This window comes from Schistocerca serialis, chromosome 11, assembly GCF_023864345.2.
Source record: "Schistocerca serialis cubense isolate TAMUIC-IGC-003099 chromosome 11, iqSchSeri2.2, whole genome shotgun sequence".
In the NCBI taxonomy this organism is placed as follows: Eukaryota; Metazoa; Arthropoda; class Insecta; order Orthoptera; family Acrididae; genus Schistocerca; species Schistocerca serialis.
Window position 1 is genome coordinate 209,359,916 of NC_064648.1, and position 24,087 is coordinate 209,384,002.

A 24,087-nucleotide genomic window follows, 5' to 3' on the forward strand; every position below is an offset into this window, starting at 1 on the left:
TCGATCCCTGAGTCAACAGATGTGGACCTTTACAAGCAACAACCATCTGCACGAACAGTTCGACGACGTTTGCAGCAGCAGAGACCATGGCTGCGGTTACTCTTGACGCTGCATCACAGACAGGAGCGCCTGCGATGGTGTACTCGACGACGAAACCAGGTGCACGAATGGCAAAACGTCATTTTTTCGGATGAATCCAGGTTCTGTTTACAGCATAATAATGGTCGCATCCGTGTTTGGCGACATCGCGGTGAACGCACATTGGAAGCGTGTATTCGTCATCGCCATACTGGCGTATCACCCGGCGTGATGGTATGGGGTGCCATTGGTTACACGTGTCGGTCACCTCTTGTTCGCATCGACGGCACTTTGAACAGTGGACGTTACATTTCGGATGTGTTACGACCCATGGCTCTACCCTTCATTCGATCCCTGCGAAACCCTACATTTCAGCAGGACAATGCACGACCGCATGTTGCAGGTCCTGTACGGACTTTTCTGGATACAGAAAATGTTCGACTGCTGCCCTGGCCAACACATTCTCCAGATCTCTCACCGACAGAAAAAGTCTGGTCAATGGTGGCCGAGCAACTGGTTCATCACAATACGCCAGTCGCTACTCTTGATGAACTGTGGTATCGTGTTGAAGCTGCATGGGCAGCTGTACCTGTACACGCCATCCAAGCTCTGTTTGGCTCAATGCCCAGGCGTATCAAGGCCATTATTACGACCAGAGGTGGTTGTTCTGGGTACTGATCTCACCCAAATTGCGTGAAAATGTAATCACATGTCAGTTCTAGTATAATATATTTGTCCAATGAATATCCGTTTATCATCTGCATTTCTTCTTGCTGTAGCAATTTTAATGGCCAGTAGTGTAATTTTATCATTCCTGTTTCAGCCAGAGTCTTGATGCGTGTGTGTCAGCAAGGCAGTGTAGTTGAACCTGACGTTGTGTTTCTTCTACTGTGCAGGCGAGCAGCAAGAGTTCCGGCGCAGGGGCCTACTACATGACACACTCGTACCCGCCCGGCCCATCCACCGCCCCCGGGGGAGCAGCCACGCTGCCCAGGGGTGGGGCCCTGCTACGCACCTACTCCCCTGCAGTCGTGGGGCCCAAGGCTGCAGGTCAGTGTGTGATCTGCCTCCAAAGTCGCGAGCCCACATCACTTCTTTACCCTGGCATCAGTAGCACTGGCAGAAAGAAAATAGGTTCCCCAAGGATAAACTCTAGGATTATTTCTATTTTTTAAAAAATACCCCAGTACAAGAACTACTATTTGTTGCAAGAAACCAACAGGAACAATAAGAAATACAGAATTAACAAACAGAGAAAATAATAAATGAAATTAAAGCGCTTGAATTTTTACAGGAGGCCAGTTGCCTTAAAATTGGAATTAGCTGTGGAATTCGCAGAATTTTGATTTGTTCGAATAGATTACCCTTGATCAATAAGAGAGACATAAAAACAAAATATTTCACAATTTGAGGAACATAAATCCGAACCTATTATTTCACATGAAAAATTAGTATGCCATCTATCTTAAATGAATCAGTGATGCACAATACATCAATTCATAAACTGAACTTGTTGACAAGATGCATAATAATACTACTTTTAACACACAAATTTTTCGGTATAATTAAATGATGCTTCTCTGTTACTCTCAGTATTTCACCATTGCATCTTATTTAATATCACTCTACTGAAACAAAGATCATACCAAATCAGGATATGTATTACTCTAGGCTTTCACTGCATTTTTTGACATTTAATTACTCTTAGTAAAATATTAAATGTTTACTTTTTCCCTTCCGCCAATGCTGATGGCACCAATCTTAACTGCTAACAACTGTATAAATATTCCAGATATAACTAAAACAATTTAATTTGTAACTTTGTGTTATGTGCATCAGCAGTCTTTCTAACGTAATCAGCTCACTTCTTTTCCTGTGTATGTATCATGTTCATGGTCTTGGTCCACAAACTGTCATACCCATATGTTTTTATTCCCCTTTTACAGATGTGAGCATGGCCAAAAGCTGTATTGGTAATCTATTCAAATAAATCAAAGTATGACCAACATGGCGAATTCTTCAGTCTATTTAAATGAACGAATAAATATATGAACCAACGTTCAGATGTAGTAAAATGGGCATCCTGCATCATCACTGTTAACAACGTGTTCGTCAGGTCATTTGGGAATGTCCCCGACCTATCAATGGAACAAAAGCAACTAACTGTTCATTTTAAGATCGCTTTCATTTTTTGAAACATATTAAATGAGAACTATTATATAATGTAGGAAATAGCTTAAGAATAAAAACTGGAACAGTAGAAACACACAATGATGTGAACAAGAAATGCCAATAAATAAGTAAATGTTATGTATTGAGGCTAGATTCAGAGATGTAAAATGAACCTCTCACTTAATCAAGATCAATACTGTTTGGTACCTCAGATGGTCTGACACCATCTCACAGTTATAAATTGGACAAGAAAAATACAATGGGAACTAACAAGGATTCATTATAGGATAACTTTTATTTCTTTATATACATTTGAGTGACTTCCATTACTGATGTAAGGAACATCTTAGCCATGAAACTGAAATTAAAAAAACACAGATTGAGTGAAACAACAAACTGAAGGAATAGAGTAACTAATATATATTTGTATAGGTAACTTCTAGAGAAATAAACTGAACTTATAGCTTCATGAAAATCAACACTGTTCTCTCATGTGTAGAAATTGGACAAGAGAAGCAAGTCAGGAAACCGGATATGTTCTTTCTTTATTTTTTAAGAAATATATCTGTAAGTTTCGTTAATTGATGTTGGAAACAACTAAACAATGGAAACTTATAAAGTAAAAACATGGAATGACAGAAACAGCAGAGTAATAAACAATGTATATGTATGGGCTGTGGTACTTCCAAGCCAGTAAAACGATTGTGTCACATCATCACAATCAACACTAGCTGGTATCTTAGATAGCTTGACACCATTTCACACATGAAAGAGGAGAAAAGAAACAAAATGAAAACTAAAAAGTAATTTGGCTAAGATAATCTTCATTTATATACTGACCCATTCTTTCTGACTTTCACCTCTGATGGTAGCATAACTTGTTGGTCTTCTCTAACATTCCCACACCGAAACTTCTTGGCACTTTGAGACAGCAAGATAAAACTAGTGTCAAATGACAAGTTCCAGCAACTGTAGTCTAAACTGACACATGATGTAATTGTTAACATATATTTTCAAGCACAACTTGCACACCTGGGTTTCAAGCAAATGCTAGAAAAAATTGAGGGCTACAACAGAGACATCAATATGTATATCTGTGATAACCTATGATAAATTTAAACGAGTAAATTTGTGAAAATTACAGGTGAACAGCAAACTAACATATACCCCAATAGAGTGAAAATAGAACAATGATGTTACTATAAAAACTATTGATCACTCTAGATAATACAACGCACAGACGCTCAAAAAGTAAAAACTGAAAACATTTTGGCTTGGGATCTTCAATACTTACTCATGAAATGAATATACACACATTATTTTGGAAAAAAGCTATTAGGTATTCACATGGTCCTTCTAGAAAAAATTAATCACCAAGTTCCAATTTTAAAGTAACTGACACATAATGAATACAAAAGGAAAGTTATACATTAAAAGAAAAGGGGCCAGGCAGAGGACTAGTTTTGTAGTTGCTATAGAATAATATTCAGGAAGGAAGACTAGTAAGAATACAAGTAATATGTGATAATATAAATGCATGCCTTTTTTAAAGTAGTAATAAGGAAATATGGTGACAGGAATAGAGGTGGACAGCACAAAAAGTAAAAATTGGATTATTTAGTGAATAATTATTTAGTACTTACAAGTGATTCCAGCATGTTAAGAAAGATAGCAATGAGCAAAAAAATGGATTCATTTTGTTTCTAGACGTTTTGGTTTATTGAACTGAATTGCAGCTCATTTCAAACTTGTATGACATGTGATGTCAGATGTTTACTATGAGTTGGTAGTGGCTTTGTTACTAGTGCAGATGATTTCTTTATACTTTTTCTGTTTTTCTTCTGTTTTTGGTTTCAGCCCTGAGAAGTTGTTTCGTTGAATTGCAACGTTATGGTAAACAGAACAAATACACACAGCAAATATTGATGCAGCTTTTTCTTATCATATTTGTATTTCTTTTCAAAAATTCTATTTTATATTTTAAAAACAAATTTTTTGTACTCTTTTGTTCTTGCTTCTTTGCATGATTCTTACTTTTTATATGCCGTAATAACTTTTTCGATATTCTTTACAAAGCTCATTTTGGCTTTGAAATATCAAAGGGTTTGCCTCGTCTAATGAGAATATGTCAAGGTCATTATTTTGCAGTGGACTTTTAGAAATTGGATTCAATTCTTTTAGTAGATTTGGAATGATGAAACAATGTAACAGAATTGACAGCTGGGTCTCAGTTTTATATATAAAGGTAAACAGATGCTGTTACTGTTGTTTCTTTCAAAAGATCTCTGTCACTGTCAGGGACATTTCCACATTATATTTGCACCTAATAGGCAACACTTCAAAAATGACCATGCTGCATTGAAAAATTGCTTTCACAATTATCATTATTTCTGTGTAAATATGATGGAATGTGATTTAAATGTAATGGAAGATACTGCATTATCAGGAGAAAATACTAAGGAGCAGTGTATTCTCAGGCGAGGCAACAGCTGATCTGAAACATTGTTGAATACAGACTTGGCAAATACATTATGTCTGAACAGCTTGCTGTCAATGGTTTGCACATCCTTTGGTATTTGTTGGATCAGTGAAGCTTGGGGATTGGGTTGATGTTGTCTAATCAGAGTTCCAACTTCTTAAACTTTGCATCTTTAATCTTTAGTTCTCAGAGAAGTTGTCTTTCGCTTGATATGCACATGTATTCACAATAGATTCTATGACCTTCGAGTTGCAGATTAAATTCTGTGCTTCACTTGTATCATACACATCTCGATTTCTTCACTGTCGTTTTACTATGCCATTTAACATACGCTCGCCAGACAAAATATTGATCACCCCCTTTAGAAAGAGCAAACTTGTCGCTTTGAAGCGCTGCAGATGGTGTAGAAACAATACTAGGCAGTCATGTGACCCTCCACTGCTGACATAAATTCTGGGTGTATGGAATCAGTGCAATAAAATGGGTCGACTTGAGACAATGGCAGAAAGCAGCTATTATTGTTTCGACTTACCCCTGATAATACCATGAATGAAATTGCTCGATTTGTTGCTGTATAAATGAAGACTGTCCAGCATGTCTAAAGGAAATGTACCACTCATTGCCATGTAACACAGCACAAGATCAGTGACCATATAAAATTTCTATCTGACGATTGCCAGAGATTTGTGTCATATCTTGTCGATGAAAATCAGTCACAAATCCTTCAGGTATTTCTGCTGTCAGTGAATGTATGTCTATATCAATACTGACCAAACACTGGGTAGGAAACTCCATCCAATGGACATTTTGAATTGGCTTGGGATCTTCAATACTTACTATGAAATGAATTTACACATATTATTTTGGAAAAAAAACTATTAGGTATTCACATGGTCCTTCTAGAAAAAATTAATCACCGAGTTCCAATTTTAAAGTAACTGACACATAATGAATACAAAAGGAAAGTTATACATTAAAAGAAAAGGGGCCAGACAGAGGACTAGTTTTGTAGTTGCTATAGAATAATATTCAGGAAGGAAGACTAGTAAGAATACAAGTAATATGTGATAATATAAATGCATGCCTTTTTTTAAGTAGTAATAAGGAAATATGGTCATTGCTCACAGCATCACATGAAGATGCACGTTTCCAATGAGCCAAATAACACACAAACCGGAGGCGTGTAATGTGGTCTGATTAATCGCCATTTTGCCTCTTTTTTTTCAAATGATGCATGGTGTGGAAATGACCGACATCCCAATGAGACACTGAACCCACAGTGTGGGAAGGTTATAGTTGAGGCCGATGGTGCATTTTTTGTACCATGGCCCTTTCACATTTTAGAACATGTACCAGAATGTTTATTTTAATATGGTTGGTGACGAAGTGTTGCCCTTTCTCCTACATCCTCATGATGAGTAGGCAGCGGCTACCTCATTTTTCAATGTTACAGCAACCAAGTTCACAGGGTACGTATACATTGCATGTATACACTCCTGATTTGACTAATACTAGACCGCTTTATCACACCTCAACTGGTGTGCTAAATCACCCAATGTTAACCCAATGTAAAATGTTTCATATTATTTGGAATAGCAGGTAAAATGTAGCAGTCAATGTGTCCATTATAACTGGCCTCAGATGGGTACGACATACCTGAAGTATGATGTGGACTTTTTTTCTCGCCCAACTGAGGCCACAATCAAGGCAAGAGGCTGTGTTACATGGCATTAGCTTGAGTGATTGATCCTTGGGGTCACTAATATTTTGTCTGATGTGTATATGATGTAGCATGGAAATTATGCTGCCACTTTCTTCAGAGTTTCTGCTATTTTGTCTTTCAGTGCACCAACCGTGCTGTAATCTTCAGAAACTGTTAGAGAAATAATTCCAGAACAGTAGTTTCATGATAGATATAAGCCATGGTATATTTTTGAATTGTTGGTTCATATAAGAAAACATAAAAGTCTTGATTACACACACGCACACACACACACACACACACACACACACACACACACACACTGCAGATATTGTGTTTCCTATTATTGTAATAAACTGGGTGTTGGTGTTTCTTCCAAGAGTAAAAGTTCATACTGTTTCGAATTACCCAATAGTGTATTACTTGGTGACCAGAAAACGTTTTCTCCATCAATAGGCACAGCTGTTTTCTTAACAGAAACCTTGGTGTGTCTGGGAATACTGACATTTGGTGGTGGTGGTGATGATACATGCTAACAGTTGTTGTCTCTGTAACGAAGCCTCTGGTGAAGTCTGTACACAAGTCAGGATTCATGCCATATGGATTTACCCAGTAGTCTATGTTTAGTGTTTCTGAGAATTCCCTGTACTCCTTGGTCGAAACAATATATTTAAATTGAAGTACCTGCATATGAAAACTATGTATCCAGCGAATGTATATGTGCCTTACACTGAGACTTGTGTGCCCCCATGTTATCCTTGACATCTTATCGAGTATTCAGGAGTTATGCTTCAAAAAACTTCAACACTTCTGTAACCATTCTTCATTAGTCTTGTACTGACATTGGTCACAAGGGACTTGATTATCCCTCATAACAAGTTGTCCACTGTTGTAAGGTCTGTGCTTCATTGTTGCCTCTTAGATGGAGCTGGAGATGTTGCTGAACCATGTGTATTCCAAATAGTTCATTGGGGAACTCGTGCACCTGTAGCAAAGTATATTGGAGCTCTGTCTTACTGTAACCATACTTGATCTGTGATTCTCTTGTCCTCAGCCTGAGGTATTAATCATGTTTGCAACATGTGGAAGTATTTCTGTTCATGTATCCCTCAAAAAAAAGTCCTGAACAGGTACTGTGATGACTGCTTGGTCATTCCTACAATCTGATGTGGCTTCCTCCCAGCCCAGCTTGTGCACATAATGGGGATTTTCCTTAGACCAGAAAACCATATTCTCCCCACACGAACAGTCACATCTTGCACACTTGAGGGAGACTTGGCATTAGAGGCAACAAAGCACACAAGTCTTTAACCCACATCTCCATGTCTTAGATAATTTTTTTCACATGCATTGGTCTAAACATCTTCAAACCTTTTTAAATGTACTCATGCATTGTTTACTGTGGTACTTGAAGTTCAGCTGCTCTTGTGAATATGGGACAAATATTTATATGAAGTTGTCAAGAGAGGTACAGGGACTTCTCAGAGACCTTGTGTGTCATTGGCAGAACGTAAAGCTGTTTTAACGAAAAACCTTGGTGTATCTGGGAGTGTTGTCAAGTGGTGGCGGTGCATGCTGATAGATATTGGTGTTGTGTTTGAAGGTGGCGGGCCAGGCGGTGTGCCCCCTCCCAAACCAGTGCGCACATACCAGCACAACCCCCTGGGGTCCCCCCTGTCCCCTGCTGGCAAGCCGGGGGTGGGGGGCGGGCCCCCTGTGCCCCCAGACAGGCTCTATGGCCCCTTCTTGCCCCTGCCATCCCCACGTGACGCAGTCTATTCTCCGACGGCAGGTCAGTCTCGGGCCAGTGTCGGCCACTCCTTGAAGCAGCTGCCCTGTGTCCCTGCGCACACCCCTGTATGCTCGTTTTATTCACCCCTCACGCTGGCCCTAACTCACATCCTAATGCTGCTTTTCGCCCTCAGGACAGTTCACCACAGATAAGAATGCCCAGGTCATGCTCAACGTAGAGTTCCCAGATTGGAGTTGGGTCATATCACCAGACATTTTTACTGTCGGTTTGCAGATTCCATGATACAATCAGGGTGCTTGGGAGGGACCTACCAACAGGTATTTGATAAACGTCACCAAACAGTCTGCTTTGCTGCTTGCTTAAAGATTGCATGAGCCACCTAGAGTACTTGAGAGGCTCCTAATATAAAGTCCTGAAGAACTTTCGCCAGTCACCTATACCATTGCTATTTCTCATAATTGACCCAAAGTACTTGAGGGATCCTTCCAGAATCTGTTACCTTTCAGATGGTACAATCCATGTGAGGACCATACCAGAATGTTTGGTCCTTCAGACTTCCCATACAACTTTATTAGTGCCAGCTTGTAGACTGTATGATCCTTCCATGATACTTGGGGGACCCTCCAAGAAAGTGTTTGAAGCATTGCATCAGATGATTGTTTTTTAGATAGCATGATTCAGTGAGAGTAATTGAGAGGGCCTTTCTAAAATGGCTTTGGAACATGCCCCCAAAATATTGGCTTTCAGATGGTATGTTCCATCCAGAGTACTTGGAGTGTGGCACAAAAACATTGCCTCTCAGATGGCATGGTAAATGTGGGGACTTCAGAAGAATCAACCAGAATATACTAGAGGAATTACTTCAGTCAACTCTACTACATATAGCTCATATATGGCCTTATCAAAACACAGTATCTGGAGGACACTCTTGGAATGTGTTAAGAAGAGCGTTTGGAGGAACCCCAGAATGCATATAAGGACATTCCAGCAAAGAACCAGCCTAATAATGGTAGCTCACAGACGGTATGATCAAAGATCAATGCTGTATATCAGCTCAAAACAGAGTTATGACATAGTGGAAGCCAATAAAATGATGCCAGACAAATGTATCTTATTGCACTCCAAATCTCCAATTCGCAATAATGACTAGGAGACCATTTCGAGAAACTTAGCGTGAATTGTATAATAATGTTACTGAATAAGCTGGCAACATGCAACGGTGCTATTTTTGTCCTATTGCTAATCTTGTGCACCTACTCCAGATAAATCCAAATGTAGCAGTGGAACACCACATGAACAAGTGTGAGACTTGATATGTGTGAACTGATCTATCTGGATTTCTGGCTGTGATTTCAATTAGTGGAGTGTGGACCTCGCAGATGGATACTGCACTTAATTTGTAAACTGCTTCGTAAGCTCACAGACAGTGAAGAGTGTCCAGTTACTACCACCTCCCAGTCGAGTCGGTAGACTAGAGGTGAGTTTAAGTAGATGGTGGTGCACATATTACAATATTCCAGAATGAGAATGGTGGCTATTTGATTCACTGTATGGAGTGTGTTCTCTCTCTAATCACAGCCTCCAGGGAAATGGAACACAGGACTTGAAACAGTTGGATTTCCATCAAAACAACAAACAATAGCAGTATACTTCAAAGTTATTAAGTTTCATCCATAGCAGCGTTAAATGAGCACAGATACGTGGGAAGATCCATTATTGTTTGATTACACTCAAGTGATAAAATACTGGAAACAGTTACAACCATTTGCTATAAAACAATGTGGGTCTGGAGCAGCATAAAGTTGAAAGTTGATGGAAAAAGTAGTCTCCACAAAGACTGATAGGGAGAATGCTAAGGAAATATTGTTCACCTCACTGTCAGGCTGGGCTGCACTTGGATGGGTGACCATCTGGTCTGCCGAGCGCTGTTGGCAAGCGGGGCGCAGTCAGAGCTCCTGAGGAAAACTGAGGAGCTATTTGATCGAGAAGTAGTGTGCAGCCTCATAAACTGACATATGGCTGGGAAAGTGCTGCGCTGACCACATGCCGCTCCATGTCTGCATGTAGTGATGTCTGTGGGCTGAGGATGACATGGCGGTCGGTCGGTACCGTTGGGTCTTCACGACCTGTTCAGGCAGAGTTTAGTTTAGTTTAAAGATCTGCTAGGTGCTAACAGCATCATTTGGTCTATGAGTATTGACAATCAGTCTGGGACCTTCAGTTAGTAGAGCTAATTGGTGAGAGTTAGAAGATCCAAAAACCAACGGCACATTTCGTCAAGGGTTCGTTTGGTTATCGCGAGAGAATCAAGGAAAAGCTCAACAAAATCCAGTGGCAGACGCTACAATGGAGCCATTGTGCATCATTCTGAGATCATATAGTCAGGCCGCGTACTTATCCCAGACACATATCGCGAAATACCCATACGGTAAAAATCAGATTAATTTGAGCTCATGCATGACGTACAGATCTAGAAGTTGTCTTCATGACAGCTTAATGCATTGAAATTCCATTAACACCAATTAAACATGGCAGTAACGTGTCAATTACGTTTAAAGTTTAATCGATACCCTCCAGCTCTCTCCAATTTGCTCCGGTGACACTCTGAAACTACCCACTTTTGCTTGCTAAATATCATACACAATCCAACACAGGTGGTGGACTGTCCGTGTGAGAAAGCTTGAACACCCTTGGCAACCAGAGCTTTTCTCAGTGTGTTTTTCTTGGTGTTGCTCCTCTTTTATTAACATGTAATGTTTGTCATGTATGTCTTGTTCCTGGCTAGGTTTGCTTTCCAGTTGTCTGCTCACATGTTGTTTTCTTGGTGTTTCTCACGTTACCCCGTTTTTACTAACACTTGTGGTTGTCATTCGTTCCATCATAATATTGTTGGCTTCTATCTTGCATTTGTTCCTACCCTTGTGTGATGCACAATTTTAATCCAGCAGTTAGTGACACCAGGTCCAATTAGCTACAGTAACGAGCGGCTTTAAGGATGAAACGCGAACAATTTGCGCCTCCTCTGCTTGCGTTTAATTCAAAAGATGTAATTCCATTGAGACTATATATTTTGCTCTATTTACCACTATTGGCCAAATTCAACATATGGCCATTTTCAAGCGTACCTTGTGGCATAAAATGGGTGATTTTGTTTAATTTTGCTAATTGGGGACAAACTGCAGGAAACGATGCCTCTGAGGATAAGAATCAAAAAAGGTGATATGGACACAAAGTCAGAACTGCATTCCAGGGGAGGTAACACCCTCTTGAACTTAGAGATGAAAGATCTTTGAGTGTGGTCCCTGTTTTGGCACTAGGCAGGTGATCCACCAACATGTAGTAAGCCAGATGACCGTGTGGGACATTCTCCACTATCCATATTATGTACTATGCATGCAGGCGTTATTAACTACAGACTTTTCTCCACAAAGTCGGTTTGTCGCTGTTTCGTCACACAGGCCACCATGGCCCTAGCATTTCTATCATCTTCGCTATTCACAGATGACGAGCGGTATCGTCAACCTTCACCCGTGGGCTGTGGAAAATCCACAAAATACAGTGGCAGCGAACCATCAGCACTGGTTTAGCCCCAGTGTGTGGGTAGGGGTCATTGGCAACCACCTCATGGGACACCGATACTCCCACATCGCTTCACAGTCGAGGTACATCTGTCTGCATTTCCCGCAGGTGACCCTGTCTCCCATGCTGGAAGACGTGTGTCTGATGATACGGAGTGTGACATAGCTACTAAATGACTATAGCAGCTCACTGCTGTCTTGTGTGTGGAACTAAAACAATGGCACACTCAGAACATTCCCATTCCCCTGGGGTGTTCTCATGTGTGCTTCAGCCAGTGAAACCTGGAGCCAAAGATATTTTATCTGCACCTTCAAGAGGCATTCTGGCCAGTTGCTTCTTATCCTCTCGGACATCTTTTCTTGCAATTTGTCCCCATTTAGCAAAATCACCCTGTATGTTAGAAGGAAGACAAAGTACTACATCCAAACCGATTGCCAGCAGGCACGAGCATACTAAAATAAAAATATTACTTGCGTGTAGTTGGCAAAAACACACTTACATGTATACACTATCACACGTAGGCTATTAGTAGACCTTAAATAACATAAAAAAACGAGAAATTCCACGATATGTTCCAAATACATTGATGATATTTCGCCTCTTCATGTTTTACACATGTCCAGTGTTATGTTACTAGATATACAGTATGTGCTCAGAAGTATCCGGACACGCCCCAAAACATACTCTCTTCATATTAGGTGCATTGTGCTGCCGCCTACTGCCGGGTACTCCATATCAGCGACCTCAGCAGTCATTAGACATCGTGATAGAGCATATTCGGGCGCTCCGCGAACTCACGAACGTGGTCAGCTGATTGGGTGTCACTTGTGTCATACGTCTGTACGCGAGATTCCCACACTCCTAAACATCCCTAGGTCCACTGTTTCCGATGTGATAGTGAAATGGAAACGTGAAGAGACACGTACAGCACAAAAGCGTACAAAAATTGTTCAAATGGCTCTGAGCACTATGGGACTTAACATCTGTGGTCATCAGTCCCCTAGAACTTAGACCTAACTATCGTAAAGACATAACACACATCTATGCCCAAGCCAGGAATCGAACCTGCGACTGTAGCAGTCGCGCGGTTCCGGACTGAAGCGCCTAGAACCGCTCGGCCACCACGGCCGGCAAAAGCGTACAGGCCTCGTCCGTTGACTGACAGAGACTGCCCACAGTTAAAGAGGGTCGTAATATTAATAGGCAGACATCTATCCAGACCATCATACAGGAATTCCAAACTGCATAAAGATCCACTACCAGTACTATGACAATTAGGTGGGAGGTGAGAAAACTTGGACTTCACGGTCGAGCTGCTGCTAATAAGCCACACATCACGCAGGTAAATGTCAAACGACGTTCGTCCCTGTGTTTTAAAGTCGCTGAATAACAAGTCTCAACTGTTATGTAATTCGCACATGCCATAAAAGCCGTATGACGGATGGTAGGTATACTGTTACAAACGCCGCGCGGACTGGCCGCGCGGTTCGAGGCGCCATGCCACGGACTGCCCGGCCCCTCCCGCCGGATGTTCGAGTCCTCCCTCGGGCATGGGCGTGTGTGTTGTTCTTAGCATAAGTTAGTTTAAGTAGTGTGTGAGTCTAGGGACCGAAGCGGTTCGGTCCCTGAGGAATTCACACACGCGCACACACACGCGCACACACACACACACACACACACACACACACACACTGTTACATACTGTTAGGGCAGATCTGTCACACCAAAATAAATAAAAGACCATCAGGTTACCTTCCTTGAGGAACGTGGGTGCACTCAGCGACTGTGATATGGTTTATAAATTATAGAGCGCAGCAGTCAGTCGTCCTTTTTTTTCACAGGTTTTATTTGGCAAATCCAGATTTCGGCTAGTGCCTACCGATTATCAGCGCACTAGTTTTTAGTCTCAGTGCATGTGAGTTCCCTGTTATTCCGGCGTCGGTCACAATTCTTTGAATACTGCTCAAAAAATAGTGTATTGATAATGGCCAGGCACTAGCCGAAATCTGGATTTGCCAAATAAAATATACCCGAACCGTACATTTTTGAATTATTCATGAACGAATGTATTACGTAGTTAGCAAGTCCTGAAAGCTTAGAAAATGTTCCAATCACGGTACATTTCAGACTACACTCCAGGAGCAGTTTGAGATCAATGTGACGCATCAGGCGGTTAAATTGTAAAACTTTTTCTAATACTGTATCGTGCGCGCGAGCGTACACACACACACACACACACACACACACACACACACACACACACACACACACACTCTGAGAGAGAGAGAGAGAGAGAGAGAGAGAGAGAGAGAGAGAGAAGACAAAGTCTGACAGTGAAACTCGCAAACCCATCGCCGTCTCGCACTGGGGACAACTCTATGGAAGCAGATCGGCAAGATTTCAGGGCCTTGGTATTTCGGTGTCCCACATTGTTCTGCAAAGTGAAAGGGTACCGGGCTGAGAGTTCCGCCAACATTTAATGGCTCCTAACGGCGGCAAATGCACCACTGTACTGCAGTTTCTGGCCTGAAAACTAATTACTTATCGTCCTTACAAGATCAGATCCACTAAACCACTTGTTTCTTTTTTTCACTCGAAGATAGAACTGGCTTTGACCGGCCGTCCCAATTTTTACTTCGAGCTATGTGGCGTAGTGGTTAGGCACTAGACTCGTATTCGGAAGGACGGCAGTTCATATGCCCGTCTGGCTACCCACATTTAGGCCTACAGTTCCCTGGGTTTCCCTTTAATCGCTTAAGGAAAATTCCCAAATAGTTCCTTTTAAAAGGACTCTGGTGACGTACTTCTCCTATACGAGCTTGTTATCGTCTCTAGTAATCTCGTCATCGACGGGACGTTGTACCCTAATCCCCTTCCTTCTCAGCCTTCAAATGGTTCAGATGGCTCTGAGCACTATGGGACTTAACATCTATGGTCATCAGTCCCCTAGAACTTAGAACTACTGAAACCTACCTAACCTAAGGACATCACACAACACCCAGTCATCACGAGGCAGAGAAAAATCCCTGACCCCGCCGGGAATCGAACCTGGGAACCCGGGCGTGGGAAGCGAGAACGCTACCGCACGACCTCGAGCTGCGGACTCTCAGCCTTCGCGCAGACGTTCAACTTCTACGCCAACAACACAAACGTTGACAGTTCGTCTTCCTGTTCCTAGACCTTGAAACTGCCTACAAACCTCCGTCAGTATTCGTTTATAGTCAACTGCGTCTATCTGAATGCATTCTGCGTGACGAATTGTCCATCCTATGTGACAATAAACAACTTCTTCTGCTGCATTTTTCGCCCCGAAAGATCCGTTCTACCACAGCTCCTGTCAGGGTAGCGCCTATACAGTGTGAACCAGAACTCCACCACCAAAATTTTGGAGTTTGTTCAGGGATGTTGTCTGAGTATCGTGGTGTGAGGGGGCCGCGGTCTCTGTTGGCTCGTTACAGAGTCATGATGTAACTGTGATTTATTGAGTTTGTTACCATAATTACCTTGATTTATGGGAAATAACTTCAAATGCTCAAATGTGTGTGAATTCCTAAGGGACCAAACTGCAGGTCATCCGTCCCTAGTCTTACACACTACTTAAACTAACTTGTGCTAAGAACAACATACACAACCATGCCAGACGGAGGACTCGAACCTCCGGCGGGATGCAGTTTGGAATTCCTGTGTAATAGTCTGGATAGATGTCCGCCTATTACACAGTACGACCCTCTTCAACTATCGGCGGTCTCTGTCAGTCAACAGACGAGGTCGGCATGTACGCTTTTGTGCTGTACGTGTCCCTTCACTATCACATCGGAAACTGTGGAGCTAGGGATGTGTAGGAGTGTGGAAATCCCGCGTACAGACGTATGACACGAGTGACACCCAATCACCTGACCAAGTTCGAAGTCCGTGAGTTCCTCGGAGCGCCCCATTCTGCTCTCTCACGATGTCTGATGACTACTGAGGTCGCTGATATGGAGTAGCTGGGAGCAGGTGGCAGCACAATGCACCTAATATGAAAAACGTATGTTTTTGGGGGTGTCCGGATACTTCTGGTCACATAGTGTATATATGAAGAGAACAGCGATGACGATGAAGAGGAAGAAGAAGAGAGTTTAGATAATGGTTTTGAGGGATTTTAAAGATCACTTCGGTTTTATAAACTAAGAATTTCTTTTAGTCTCGCTTTCCAGTCTGATAATGAAAATGCTAGCCTGCTTTTTAAAAAAAAAAATTGAAATTTAGGGTGCGTCTTATAGTCTGTAGCGTCTTATAGTCCGTAAAATACGATGGTAAGCTTAGCCGTACTGCTCTGCACACACTTTAACGAACATCTGACTCAGCCGGAAAAACGTCGGAACCGAGCGGTACTGAATCCAGTCTTTAGCTCGAAGAGTCAAGTTGGCTGTACTGTAATAGGATGGATCAAGTGTTTCTAAAGAAGACGCACAGCGCCTGCCGTCGACATTCACAGCGTTATGCAGATCGTTCGTTGCAATAAAAAAGCAAATATAAATGAAGGCAAGAAATCAAACGAAATACAATTATTCCGTAACGATTCACCGGAGATCACAGATATCTTACACTGAACTACTCAAAAAAATCTCCATGCACAGCCTCAGAAATTTTGTCTGTAGATTTCTGATTCAGCCTGTATATTCCTGAGATTTCAAAGTTTCACTAGGTTGAAATTCCAAATTTACACGAACAAAGATTTTATTATGTCAGAGCTAAGAACTTTTTTGGGGCACATACCCACCCCCTCCCCTCCGGGATCCGCGGCTGTATGGGGACCCCCAAAACAACGTGTCTATGCAGCATAGGTTATTAGTGCAGAGACGCTTGAGTCCACTCGTGTAGCCACGAGTAGGGCCGTTTACTTTGCTTTAATTGACTGCGGTAATAGCATAGGTGAGCACTTGTAGGAGAAAGACGTTGAAACTTGAGTCAAAACAAGGCCCCGGGAGTAGCCAACATTCCTTTAGAACTACTGACGGCCTTGGGAGAGCCAGTTCTGACAAAACTCTACCACCTGGTGAGCAAGATGTATGAGACAGGCGAAATACCCTCAGACGTCAAGAAGAATATAATAATTCCAATCCCAACGAAAGCAGTTGTTGACAGATGTGAAAATTACCGAACTATCAGTTTGATAAGTCACAGCTGCAAAATACTAACGCGAATTCTTTGCAGACGAATGGAAAAACTGGTAGAAGCCGACCTCGGCGAAGGTCAGTTTGGATTCCGCAGAAATGTTGGAACACGTGAGGCAATACTGAGCCTACGACTTATCTTAGAAAATAAATTAAGGAAAGGCAAATCTACATTTCTAGCATTTGTAGACTTAGAGAAAGCTTTTGACAATGTTGACTGGAATACTCTCTTTCAAATTCTAAAGGTGGCAGGGGTAAAATACCGGGAGCGAAAGGCTATTTACAATTTGTACAGAAACCAGATGGCAGTTTTAAGAGTCGAGGGACATGAAAGTGAAGCAGTGGTTGGGAAGGGAGTGAGACAGGGTTGTAGCCTCTCCCCGATGTTATTCAATCTGTATATTGAGCAAGGAGTAAAGGAAACAAAAGAAAAATTCGGAGTAGGTATTAAAATCCATGGAGAAGAAATGAAAACTTTAAGGTTTGCCGATGACATTGTAATTCTGTCAGAGGCAGCAAAGGACTTGGAAGAGCAGTTGAATGGAATGTATAGTGTCTTGAAAGGAGGATATAAGATGAATATCAGCGAAAGCAAAACGAGGATAATGGAATGTAGTCGAATTAAATTGGGTGATGGTGCGGGAATTAGAGTAGGAAATGAGACACTTAAAGTAGTAAAGGAGTTTTGCTATTTGAGGAGCAAAATAACTGATGATGGTCGAAGTAGAGAGGATATAAAATGTAGACTGGCAATGGCAAGGAAAGCGTTTCTGGAGAAGAGAAATTTGTTAACATCGAGAATAGATTTAAGTGAGGAAGTCGTTTCTGAAAGTATTTGTATGGAGTGTAGCCATGTATGGAAGTGAAACATGGACGATAAATAGTTTGGACAAGAAGAGAATAGAAGCTTTCGAAATGTGGTGCTACAGAAGAATGCTGAAGATTAGGTGGGTAGATCACGTAACTAATGAGGACGTATTGAATAGGATTGGAGAGAACAGAAGTTTGTGGCACAACTTGACTAGAAGAAGGGATCGGTTGGTAGGACATGTTTTGAGGCATCAAGGGATCACAAATTTAGCATTGGAGGGCACCGTGGAGGGTAAAAATCGTAGAGGGAGACCAAGAGATGAATACACTAAGCAGATTCAGAAGGATGTAGGTTGCAGTATGTACTGGGAGATGAAGAAGCTTGCACAGGATAGAGTAGCATGGAGAGCTGCATCAAACCAGTCTTAGGACTGAAGACCACAACAACAACAACAACAATAAACAAAATATTGCGTACGGAAAATAAGCTAAGCTTTGAATTGTAGTGTTCTTCCCAAATAGAATAGAGCAAGTCTTTCTTAAAGGAGACGTAAAAGTAACGTCTGACGTCCCCCCAAGGAAATGTTGTGGAACCATTACAGTTCACAGTATACGCCGATGGAAAAAAAAAAAAATTCGCAACACCTAAAAATAATTAATGTAGAGTAATGAAATTTCTGGAGTAGATTTTAAATATAGGTGTTTAACACTGCAACATTACAAGATAATGTAAGTGCGAGATAAGGCATTGCAGATGTATAACGCTGGCACATTAATAACCAGTGTAGTCGCCAGGAAGTTGGATGCAAACATAAGAGGCATGTTTTTTAAGTAAGGTCCGTTTTGTTGTAGACACTAGTAGTTCGCGCGCATACCGCAACGAGCGCGTGCGTTGTGTAGCAGCATGCCTCGGGAACAACTGTGCTCAGCTTCAGCTATTAGCTAACCTGTACGGTTCTGTTCTGTGCTTTCAAAATGTTTAAGACCAGCAACTCGCCCGCCGCGTGTGAGATTCGCTCAGTGATACGGTTTTTGTGAGCAAAGGACCTGTCTGCTGCAGAAATTCATCGACAGATTTGTGAAGTGTAGGGTGATACTGTTATGAGTGACAGCAAAGCGCGTAGGTGGGTACCAGAATTCAAAGGTGGCCGTGACAACGTCCATGATGAGGACCGCTCCGGTCACCCTTTTTTGATTACGGCTGATTTGGTGGCTTCAGTTGAAGCGAGGATTCTTGAGGAGGAGGAGGAGGAGGAGGAGGAAGAGGAAGAGATTAGTGGTTAACGTTCCGTCGACAACGAGGTCATTAGAGAGGGAGCGCAAGCTCGGGTGAGGGAAGGATGGGCAAGGAAACCGGCCGTGCCCTTTCAAAGGAACCATCCCGGCATTTGCCTGAAGCGATTTAGGGAAATCACGGAAAACCTAAATTAGGATGGCCGGACGCAGGACTGAACCGTCGTCCTACCGAAGAGGATTCTTAAAAACAGGAGCTCCACAACATCAGGTGTCTCAGACGAATTTACTATCGGGTTGAGATCAGTGCTTTACAACATTGTTTCTGAACACCTGAAGTTTAGGGAAATGTGCTGCCGTCGGGTCCTGAAACTCCTAACAGAGGACCACAAAAACCATAGTTTTGAGTGTGTGGTGAAGTTCTTGACTCGTTATCACGAAGAAGGTGACAGCTTGTTGAGTCAGATCGTAACTGGAGACGAAACGTGGGTTTCGCATATCACGCCCGAATCAAATGGTTCAAATGGCTCTGAGCACTATGGGACTCAACATCTTAGGTCATAAGTCCCCTAGAACGTAGAACTACTTAAACCTAACTAACCTAAGGACATCACACACACCCATGCCCGAGACAAGATTCGAACCTGCGACCGTAGCAGTCCCGCGGTTCCGGACTGCAGCGCCAGAACCGCACGGCCACCGCGGCCGGCTCGCCCGAATCGAAGCAACAGAGCGTGGAATGGAGACACATACACTCGCCTGTAAAGGTGAAGGCCAAACAGACTCTGTCCCAGGGCAAAATCATGGCGTCTGTGTTTAGGGATTAGGCATGGTGTTTTGTCGGTTGACTTGGTGCAACGAGGAACCACTATCAATGCAGAAACATACTGCCAAACCCTGAGAAAGCTACGCAGAGCTATTCAAAACAAAAGAGGCGGCACGCTGACGAAGGGAATTGTCTGGGAAGTTTAGGACCACCTACCCTACAGTCCTGATATTGCGCCGAGCGATTACCATCTGTACCTCCACCTCAAACAACACCTCAGTAGCAACTGTTACACTGATGACGACGACGTGAAAAGAGCAGAGAACTCTTGATTATCGGAGCAGGCAGCAAGTTTTTATGAAGAGGGTATTTTAAAATTGGTTGAGAGGTATAATACAAAATAATAAACAAACTTGGCAACTATGTCGAAAAATAGAGTGAAGTATGTACTTTCTGAAAATAAACTTACTTTGTTAAATAACGTTTCGTTGTGTACTTATGTTCAAACGGACCTTACTTAAAACAGACGCCTCGTACAAACGTGCATGCACGGTGTTGTATAGGTGCTGAATGTTAGTTTGTGGGATGGAGTTCTGTGCCTGTTTCACTTACTCCGTCAATACAGGGACAGTTAATGCTGCTTGCAGATGATGCTGGAGTTATCGTACGAGGTGCATTCAAGTTCTAAGGCCTCCGATTTTTTTTCTCCGGACTGGAAAGAGATAGAAACATGCACATTGTTTTAAAATGTGGCCGCATTCATTGTCAATACGTCTCAGAGATGGCAGCACCGTACGGCAGATGGAATTTTACCGCCAGTGGCGAGAATGAGAACTGTTTTAAATACTTAAAATGGCGACGTTTTCCTTACTTGAACAGCGTGCAATCATTCGTTTTCTGAATTTGCGTGGTGTGGAACGAATTGAAATTCATCGACAGTTGAAGGAGACATGTGGTGACGGAGTTATGGATGTGTCGAAAGTGCGTTCGTAGGTGCGACAGTTTAATGAAGGCAGAACATCGTGTGACAACAAACCGAAACAACCTCGGGCTCACACAAGCCGGTCTGACGACACGATCGAGAAAGTGGAGAGAATTGTTTTGGGGGATCGCCGAATGACTGTTGAACAGATCGCCTCCAGAGTTGGCTTTTCTGTGGGTTCTGTGCACACAATCCTGCATGACGACCTGAAAATGCGAAAAGTGTCATCCAGGTGGGTGCCACGAATGCTGACGGACGACCACACGGCTGCCCGTGTGGCACGTTGCCGAGCGATGTTGACGCGCAACGACAGCACGGGTGGGACTTTCTTTTCGTCGATTGTGACAATGGATGAGACGTGGATGCCATTTTTCAATCCAGAAACAAAGCGCCAGTCAGGTCAATGGAAGCACACAGATTCACCGCCACCAAAAAAATTTCGGGTAACCGCCAGTGCTGAAAAAATGATGGTGTCCATGTTCTGGGACAGCGAGGGCGTAATCCTTACCCATTGCGTTCCAAAGGGCATTACGGTAACAGGTGCATCCTACGAAAATGTTTTGAAGAACAAATTCCTTCCTGCACTGCAACAAAAACGTCCGGGAAGGGCTGCGCGTGTGCTGTTTCACCGAGACAACGCACCCGCACATCGAGCTAACGTTACGCAACAGTTTCTTCGTGATAACAGCTTTGAAGTGATTCCTCATGTTCCCTACTCACCTGACCTGGCTCCTAGTGACTTTTGGCTTTTTCCAACAATGAAAGACACTCTCCCTGGCCGCACATTCACCAGCCGTGCTGCTATTACCTCAGTGATTTTCCAGTGGTCAAAACAGACTCCTAAAGAAGCCTTCGCCGTTGCCGTGGAATCATGGCGTCAGCGTTGTGAAAAATGTGTACGTCTGCAGGGCGATTACGTCGAGAAGTAACGCCAGTTTCATCGATTTCGGGTGAGTAGTTAATTAGAAAAAAAATCGGAGGCCTTAGAACTTGAATGCACCTCGTACAATGATGTCCCATACCCGCTCTATCTGGTGATCCAACAGGCCCGGGCAACATGTCAACACACTGTAGACCATGATGGGTTACAACTGAGATACGAGGGCTATCCACAAAGTACATTACGTTTTGGAATTAAAAATAAATAAAGTATTGGAATTTTTTTTTATTATATACAGATGAAAGCCACACTTAAATACTACTTTTCTACATAGTTGCCATTTAAATTAAGGCACTTATCATAGCGATGGACGAGCTTGGAAATTCCTTCGTCGTAAAATTCGGCCGCCTGCGCCTTCAACCACGTGGTTACCTCTTTTTTGAAGCTGTGCGTCGTCATCAAAACGCTGCATAGCCAACCACTTCTTCATTGCTGGGAATAAGTGGAAGTCGCTCGGTGCCAGGTCGGGACTGTACGGCGGATGAGGAAACAACTCCCACTTAAAAGATTCGACAACTTCACGAGTGGCAACACAACAGGTCGAATCACCAGTTTCACGTACCAGTTTGCAGTCAGGATGCATGGGATAACCACGAGAGTGCTCACATTGTCATACAAAATCGGGCCCCAGACCATAACTCCAGGTGTAGGTCCAGTGTGTCTAGCATGCTAACAGGCTGGTTGCAGGCCCTCAACTGGACTGATTCTAACCAATACAGGGCCATCACTGGCACTGAGGCAGAACCAGCCTTTCATCAGAAAACACGACAGGCTTCCACCCTGCCCTGCAACGAGCTCTCGCTTGAGATCACTGAAGTCGCAAATGGCTGTGGTTTGGGGTCAGTGGAATGTACGAGGTGCATTCAAGTTCTAAGGCCTCCGATTTTTTTTCTAATTAACTACTCACCCGAAATCGATGAAACTGGCGTTACTTCTCGACGTAATCGCCCTGCAGACGTACACATTTTTCACAACGCTGACGCCATGATTCCACGGCAACGGCGAAGGCTTCTTTAGGAGTCTGTTTTGACCACTGGAAAATCGATGAGGCAATAGCAGCATGGCTGGTGAATGTGCGGCCACGGAGAGTGTCTTTCATTGTTGGAAAAAGCCAAAAGTCACTAGGAGCCAGGTCAGGTGAGTAGGGAACACGAGGAATCACTTCAAAGTTGTTATCATGAAGAAACTGTTGCGTAACGTTAGCTCGATGTGCAGGTGCGTTGTCTGGGTGCAACAGCACACGCGCAGCCCTTCCCGGACGTTTTTGTTGCAGTGCAGGAAGGAATTTGTTCTTTAAAACACTTTCGTAGGATGCACCTGTTACCGTAGTGCCCTTTGGAACGCAATGGGTAAGGATTACACCCTCGCTGTCCCAGAACACGGACACCATCATTTTTTCAGCACTGGCAGTTACCCGAAATTTTTTTGGTCCCGGTGAATCTGTGTGCTTCCATTGAGCTGACTGGCGCTTTGTTTCTGGATTGAAAAATGGCATCCACGTCTCATCCATTGTCACAATCGACGAAAAGAAAGTCCGATTCGTGCTGTCGTCGCGCGTCAACATTGCTTGGCAACGTGCCACACGGGCAGCCGTGTGGTCGTCCGTCAGCATTCGTGGCACCCACCTGGATGACACTTTTCGCATTTTCAGGTCGTCATGCAGGATTGTGTGCACAGAACCCACAGAAAAGCCAACTCTGGAGGCGATCTGTTCAACAGTCATTCGGCGATCCCCCAAAACAATTCTCTCCACTTTCCCGATCATGTCGTCAGACTGGCTTGTGCGAGCCCGAAGTTGTTTCGGTTTGTTGTCACACGATGTTCTGCCTTCATTAAACTGTCGCACCCACGAACGCACTTTCGACACATCCATAACTCCGTCACCACATGTCTCCTTCAACTGTCGATGAATTTCAATTGGTTTCACACCACGCAAATTCAGAAAACGAATGATTGCACGCTGTTCAAGTAAGGAAAACGTCGCCATTTTAAGTATTTAAAACAGTTCTCATTCTCGCCGCTGGCGGTAAAATTCCATCTGCCGTACGGTGCTGCCATCTCTGGGATGTATTGACAATGAACGCGGCCTCATTTTAAAACAATGTGCATGTTTCTATCTCTTTCCAGTCCGGAGAAAAAAAATCGGAGGCCTTAGAACTTGAATGCACCTCGTATGCTACAGGGCGTTTGGCTTGGAGCAGTCCTGGAAGCAACCGATTTGTAACAGTTGGTTGTGCCACTGTGGTGGCAACTGCTGCTCAGATAGGTGCTGCAGGTGCAGTACGATGCGGCAGAGCAACACGCCGAACACGATGGTCTTCCCTGTCGGTAGTGCCACATGGCCTCTCCAGAGCCTGGTCTCCTTGCGACTGTACATTCTCGTGACCACCGCTGAGGGCAATCATGTACAATGGCTACCAAGTCTTTCTGCAATATT

At 43.1% G+C, this 24,087-nt stretch overlaps 1 protein-coding gene across 1 annotated transcript in view; it reads left to right on the forward strand.

The window, feature by feature from the left end:
* The first annotated feature begins 978 nt into the window (after positions 1–978).
* Positions 979–24,087, forward strand: part of LOC126426708 (coiled-coil domain-containing protein AGAP005037-like) — a 250,976-nt gene continuing 227,867 nt past the window's right edge. Inside the window, exons 1-2 of the mRNA XM_050088630.1 lie at positions 979–1,128; positions 8,035–8,223. Coding sequence (XP_049944587.1) covers positions 1,011–1,128; positions 8,035–8,223 — 307 coding nt within the window. The 5' untranslated portion in view covers positions 979–1,010. The remainder of the gene's footprint in view (positions 1,129–8,034; positions 8,224–24,087) is intronic.